General features: G+C 40.5%; 2 protein-coding genes and 1 pseudogene across 3 annotated transcripts; all 3 read left to right on the top strand.

Annotated features, from left to right (window-relative positions):
- Positions 1-124: 124 nt before the first annotated feature.
- Positions 125-1,558, top strand: TEOVI_000051100 (Trypanosome variant surface glycoprotein (A-type), putative; the record flags this gene model as incomplete). The annotated part of the gene is made up of 1 exon (XM_067223569.1): positions 125-1,558. One exon carries the CDS (start codon positions 125-127, stop codon positions 1,556-1,558), a length of 1,434 nt encoding a protein of 477 aa, XP_067079670.1.
- A 785-nt stretch (positions 1,559-2,343) lies between these two features.
- Positions 2,344-4,062, top strand: TEOVI_000051000 (Trypanosomal VSG domain/Trypanosome variant surface glycoprotein C-terminal domain containing protein, putative; the record flags this gene model as incomplete). Its single annotated transcript, XM_067223568.1, has 1 exon — positions 2,344-4,062. The coding sequence occupies one exon, from the start codon at positions 2,344-2,346 to the stop codon at positions 4,060-4,062; it is 1,719 nt and encodes a 572-aa protein (XP_067079669.1).
- A 1,305-nt stretch (positions 4,063-5,367) lies between these two features.
- Positions 5,368-5,854, top strand: TEOVI_000050900:pseudogene (annotated as a pseudogene). The gene is given in 2 exon segments: positions 5,368-5,829; positions 5,831-5,854. Coding segments are annotated over 2 exon segments (486 nt in total).
- Positions 5,855-6,652: the final 798 nt, after the last annotated feature.

Here is a 6,652-nt window from a genome sequence, read left to right as displayed (position 1 = left end):
ACCTGTCACTGAATTTATTTATAGCAGCTGATAACCATTCAATCACGTTATTAAAAGAAATAGTGCACTAGGAAACAACAAACCGCACGATTTAACCGCCCGACATTAGCGCCAAAAAAGGGGGATGCTATTATACTTGCTGCTCCTAGCTCAGATATGTGCAACGGCTAAACTTTCGCAGAGAGCGAACTACGCACTAAAAGGAACCGTCTGGATACCGCCATGCCAGCTAGTTCGCGAGCTGCGCAAAACCGCCGAAGCAGTTAATACGAAGCTAACGTCTCACATGATTGCATCCGACACGCTGGATTTACTAATAGCCAAGATAACACTGTACAGCGAAAAGCAACCGCTGACAAAAGAGGCGACAACACTGAGAGCCGTTTCCGCGGCAGCAGCAGTGGAGAAGCAAGCGGCGAGCAGTTACACAAAACAAAATCTCAAAGCAGCTCTAGACGCAACAGCCTACACCAGCGAGCTTTCTGGGGCGATTACAGCAGCGGTCGATACGCTATACCATGCAGCAGGGACCACCAACTACTGTCTCGGAGACAAAGCCGGAACCGGCGACGGAAAAGCTCAAGTAGCTGCAACGCAATGCCAGGCGCCTGGCATTGTACAACACGAAGGAAACGGCATAATAGACTCAACCATAGTAAATGCCAACGGCTTCCCCAAGATAACAGGAGCAACAACAACAGCAGGCAGAGGAACAGCCAGCCAGTGTGGATTTTTCGAAACGAAGACAGGCGTAACGGCAAACCCCGGCATTTTAATTGGCGGCAACGCGCGAGCCCAACTAGCTTTCGGCTTGATCAAAGCGACAACAGCAACAAACCCCATAGGAGACAGCTTAACCAACATAAAACAAGGAGAACACAGCACAGATACCACTTTCTTTCAGCGGGTTCATACAGCCGCCCAAACAGCAATAAATCTCCGGATCGCAACGGCAACAAAAATTGACGAGGCCACAATAAAAAGGCTAGCCACTTCCAATGCCGCAATGGAAGCGTTAAAGAAAATTTTATCGGCAAGAGAAAGTAAAAAGCCAAAAGACTTCGACGGCCAAACAGAAACCCTAAAAACGACATGGTTTGGTGACGACGGTGCAAAGGCATGGCAAGCTTGGGAGAAAGCCAAAGATGATAAAGTGATAAACCCTACCACAGCAGCAGAAGACGACACAACGATAGAAAGTATAACCAACGTTGGAGACATCTACGGCCTTTTAGCGCACTATGCCGAACTGAGAAACAGCAAGTTCTTGCAAACAGTATCTCCAGGAAAAAGATGCAAGGAAAGCGAAGAAAGCTCAAACAACAAAAACAAAGATAATTGTGGCAAAAATAGCATCAGAAAAGACTGCACAGGGGAGACGGGTTGTGAATTCGATGAAACCAAGACACCAAAATGCTTTCCAAAACCTGAAGAAAAGACAGAAAAGACAGAAAAGAAAGATAGGGAAAATGGAAAAACAACAAGCACAAACACTACAGGAAGCAATTCATTTGTCATTAACAAGGCTCCTATTTTTCTTGCATTTTTGGTTCTATAATAAATAAATTTAAAATATCTTTGCTCTATTTACTGAAATTTATGAATATATCATTTTAAGATTATTTTCTAAACTTTACTTCAATTTATACAGTTTTAACATTTTTTTGGAAATGAGCGAATCATTTAAATTTCAGTAAAATGTAAATAGCTTTTACCTACGGATAAAAAGTGGTAAAGGATGTTATAGTATAAAAAAACGATTACTATTCTTGTTTTATTTATTCTTTAATTTTTGTTCTTTCAAAGCTATTTGTTATGGTTATAATAAAGATAGTAGTAGGGAAACAGGTAAGTAAAATAATAATTATTATATTTATTGGAGAGAATTGTGAGTGTGTGATATACGAATATTATAATGAGAGCAGTAATAATAATGATAATAATAATAATAATAATGATAACAATAGGAGAAGGGTAAGTAAAATAATAATTATTATATTTATTGGAGAGAACTGTGAGTGTGTGTATATACAAATATTATAATAAAAGTAGTAATACTAGCCAACACAGCACATTACGACATATGTTGCTGACGAAACAAACTAACGGCGACACTGAGGGCACCAATCGCCGGCGCAGTCGCAAGGCCGTCACTGGCTTATCCTTTGTGAGGCACGAAACTAGTCCGGGCAGTAAATCAAACGACGGACAAAAGAGGGGCTACAACAGGTTAGCTAACGGCAAAATTAAGTTGAATTTTTTTTACAAGTTTTCATACCTTGTCGCTCAGAAATCAGACCTGGCTACCAAATCTAATCAGACTAGGCCAGAAACAGCAAGCTAATGGCAGCCACAAGCGCAGTTGTGGTCTTAATTTTAGGTATCAACGCCGCTTCAAAAACAAATGCAGCTGGCGAAAATGTCAAGGAATTCAGGGACATGTGCAACTTTTATAACCTCCTAAAACAGAAGATACCCGAACCCCATCTAACAGGCGCCGACGGTAAGACGACCCAGCCGATGCAAGAAGAAAAAAAGGCGACAATGAAACTAATAACGGCGCTCAACATAACGACTCTGCCGACAAAGATCGAAGCTTTTCTTGGCCAACTCAAAGCACAGGCAGCTGGCGCTGATTTGCGGAAGGAAGACCCCGGAAAAGCATTTTTCGGCGGCGCAACGGACGACGTTTTAGAGCTGATTTTAACGGAGTACAGAGCGCTACAAAAGGGACCCGACGCTGACGGCTTCAAAAAAAAGTACAACGTCCCTCTCAGCCCCGCGGCAAAAGACAAGCTGGCAAAACCTCTCAGCAGGCTGGCGCTGCAGGCCGAAGGCGTAGCGAATGCGATACAGTCCAAACTGACAGCTATCACAACACTGCGACAGCAAGCCAGACAGGACGCGCTAAAAGCGCTGTACGGCAGCAAAAAAGCCAATGCGGCAACAGCCGCCGACGCAGACCCGGACACAGAGATCACACAGCCGACGGACGCCCAGCACTTTCCATTTACGTCAGCCGGTAGGGAAACCTACTGCAAGCCCGGCAACGCAAACGACCTAACGGCAGGCGACGCGCTCGCAGGGGACATAGTGTGTCTCTGTTCAGGAGGCAACTCAGACAGCGGCGGTGGCAACGACTACTGCACAGCAACGGGGGTAAACACACTAGCCAAGATCACAACGGCGACAGCTACATCGGACGCACTACGGAACTATAAGCTTTTAACAGCCGAATGCGAAAAGATGCAGCTCAACCCACCTATACAACCAAGCGGAGCCAATCTGCTAGCAGCAGCGACAGCTGTACTATCTCACCTCGGAGCAAATTTCATGCTAACAGGCACAGCACCAACAACAACCGGCTTCACCCGCGACAGCCACAATTTCTTAGGTGTACACGTAATCGGGAACACCGGTGCACCAACGTGCGACGCAAACCACGAGACGCCAGCAACGACGGACGCAAAGGGAGTGTGTATCGACTACACCAAGCGCCTACAGCAGGCCGCCCAAATACCGTGGCAAGCAGCGGCGGCTTCCATGGCAGCAAAACTGGATAACATAGACAAACTATTTGCGGAGACAACAACGGACTACCAGAGGCTTAAAACACTACAGCGCCAGATGGAAACCACGCTTCTTCTCGCAGAGCTGGCGACAGCAGCGAGCACCAGCGGAGCAAGCCCTGCAACATCGGCCCACAAGCCAAGCAAAACAAATACATGCATTCCTCAGAACAACACGGCCAGCGAATGCCCAGAAACTGAATGCGACTATGATGCCAAAGCCAAAGATGGAATAAAATGCAAACCTAAACCTGGAACAGAAAACACAGCAGCAACACCAGCAGCGGGAAGCACAACTGTAAACTGTGCTGGCCATAATAAAAAAATTAAATGTGAGGAAGAAAACAAGGGAAAAACAACCCCCGTTTGTGGATGGAGAAAGGGAAAAGATAATAAACCTGATCAAGATAAAGAAATGTGCCGAAATGGTAGTTTTCTAGTCAACAAGAAATTTTATCTCATGGCTTGTTTTTTAAGTTCGGTAGTAATGTAAGAACTTTATGGAAATTTGCTCAAATTTATGAAATTTATGAAATATTACTCTTTAGAGAGGATTAACTATAATTAATAAATTCGCAAAGATTTGATATATTTTAACACTGTTTGGAAAAAAGAAATAAAATGAAATTTAAGAATTAGAAATTTTAAAAATTTAGTAGAAAAGTTGCATGTAGATGTAAAGCAGTGAGATGATAGAGAGTAAAAAATTAGTCACATTCTTATTTTGTTTATTTTGTTTATATTGTAAATTGGTTTAATTTATGGTCGGTATGGTAATAACATTAATAATAAGAGGATGTTGTGAGAGTGTATATATACGAATATTATAATAACAGAAGTGCTGATAGCCTAATGTGTAGGCGAATAAAATCACTTAACACAATGTCAAAGAGGTAATTGGTGTAAATGAGTGAGTAGGAAAATGAGTAAAAGAGAGGGTGCAGAAATTGGACGTTAATAAAGAAAGTGCAGGAATATAACGAGACATGGAAATGAAAAATGAGCGGTTTTACCTACAAAAATGAGACTAGGCATAATCATAAACAAGAAAATGATAGAGTGGGATATGAGTGAAAGACAGAATTTAGTGTAGAGGATAAATGGATTCGTCACGTCATCTTCAGTGATAAGGCAGTGAATGACAAAGGAAAAGGGTAAAATACGAAATGAAACGACAACATAGCACATAAAAAATTAAATGTCTGGAGACGATGATGCACCGTATTTACAGAAAAATGAAAGGATGAAGCAGTGTAGATGATCCTATCCACAGAAGTAGGAGTATTTTGTAATGCAAGAGTAATGGGTTTGCCATGATTAAGACGAATAACCGCGTTGAATAGTACAAGAAATTATGTGAAATTGTGTGCACATAGTAATTGATCAGTGTAACTAACTACTGCTATTCCTATAACAATGCATAAAAAGAAAATGTGAATGCAGTAACTAGTGGAACACGTGTAGCGTAATATCACAGCTATGGATAAAGATATCTTCTAAAACAAGATCTGTAGATGCACATTGACCATTCATCCTTTAAAAACTACATACTAAAAATATCAACGCATTACTTATATATGCAAAAAAGTTTTCACCAACTAAGCAAATTGTTGATGCAACTAAATAAGTTTAAAATGTTTTACAACCCTCTTAAATTTTAAAGGTGTATAAGGAAATGAAATTTGGAATCTTGACAACTATACAATTACCATTGTTATTACACCCAGTGTGTATAGGCTCAATATCAAATTTAAGAGAACAAAACGGCAAACATAACGCAGAAGGAGTCAAAAAATACAGAGTCTTTGTTGTTGTAGCTCAAACTCATGCAACTCAATGATGGTGTAGGCCAATATTGAGTGCCAAACTAAGCCATGTTGAAATTATCACAACTGCAATGCCAGGTTTGTATAGCCATGTTAATAGACCTAGATGGGTTATGAAATTTTCAGAAAGACATAATGCAAGTGGTGAGGATGTTTTAATTCATTTGGATGGATCTGATGTTATTGTTACTGACGGACAGAAGTATAAAAATGCTCTGGAATATTTTATACAAAATACTGCAGAAAATGAAGAAAAATTTAGTGAGAAGGATATTGTCAAAGAGCATATGAAGAGATGCCATTGGTTTTTTAATATAGGTTACAGAAAAAAGGAGGCTAAGAAGTTACCTCACTTACTAAATCCACCGGCAAATGGTAAGCCTTACTCAAACGGCGTAGGTACAATAATCAGATTTTGTGCATTTAAAAAATTTGAATATGCTTTTGGAGAGTTACTAAAGGGAAGTGAGGATTGGTGGTCAGAGCAGAGTATTCACAAACCGTTGCTAATATGGAGTGCAATTCAGGTAGAAGCTATTGGTGAAAGGTTTGTTTTGAGGAGAGGCATGATTGCATTGGATTATGAAGAGTTTTTTTTCGATTTCATTTGGTGGTTGGATTAGAGTAGTTCTACTTATTTATTATCTTGGACACACTATTGTATGGGATTAAAAAGCAAAATTTATTGTAAAATATCTTACTTTGTATAAAGATATGGAAGTAAAAATATATGTTGAGCAAGATTTGTAGAAATTTCAAAATTTTGCGGTAAGCAGACATGAGGTTGATTATAAATATGTGAATGTTTGTGGTGTAGCTTTTTAACGAATGGATTGTTTTAAGCTAATAAAAAATAAAAATTAAGCTACCTTCCTGCAGCAGTTTAGACTTTAATAAAATATTTTTTCTTTTTATACAACGAAAATCCCTTGTTTTTTGACAACATCATTTCACTTGTGCTGTATGATTGCTCCCGAGCGCCGCCATAGCAGCGCACAACGGCAGGGAAACAGCTTAAAACATTTACAAATCCACTGCTTAGCGTATTTGTAATAATTCGTTTTAGCTCTAAAGGTCTATGTTCAAATTGCTCTATCTTCTCCTAGCACTAACCATGTGCTGCGCAACCAAACTCGGCCAATCAGCAGGGGAGGCGCTCAACGGCCCGGAGTTCAACCTATTCTGTCACATGGATGTGATGCTAAGGAAGGAAGAAATCAAAGACGATGATGAGCCCGATATAACAGAAGCTGCAAA

Source organism: Trypanosoma equiperdum, assembly GCF_001457755.1.
Source record: "Trypanosoma equiperdum strain OVI genome assembly, contig: ctg_189, whole genome shotgun sequence".
In the NCBI taxonomy this organism is placed as follows: Eukaryota; Euglenozoa; class Kinetoplastea; order Trypanosomatida; family Trypanosomatidae; genus Trypanosoma; species Trypanosoma equiperdum.
This window is presented reverse-complemented; position numbering and strand designations above follow the sequence as displayed.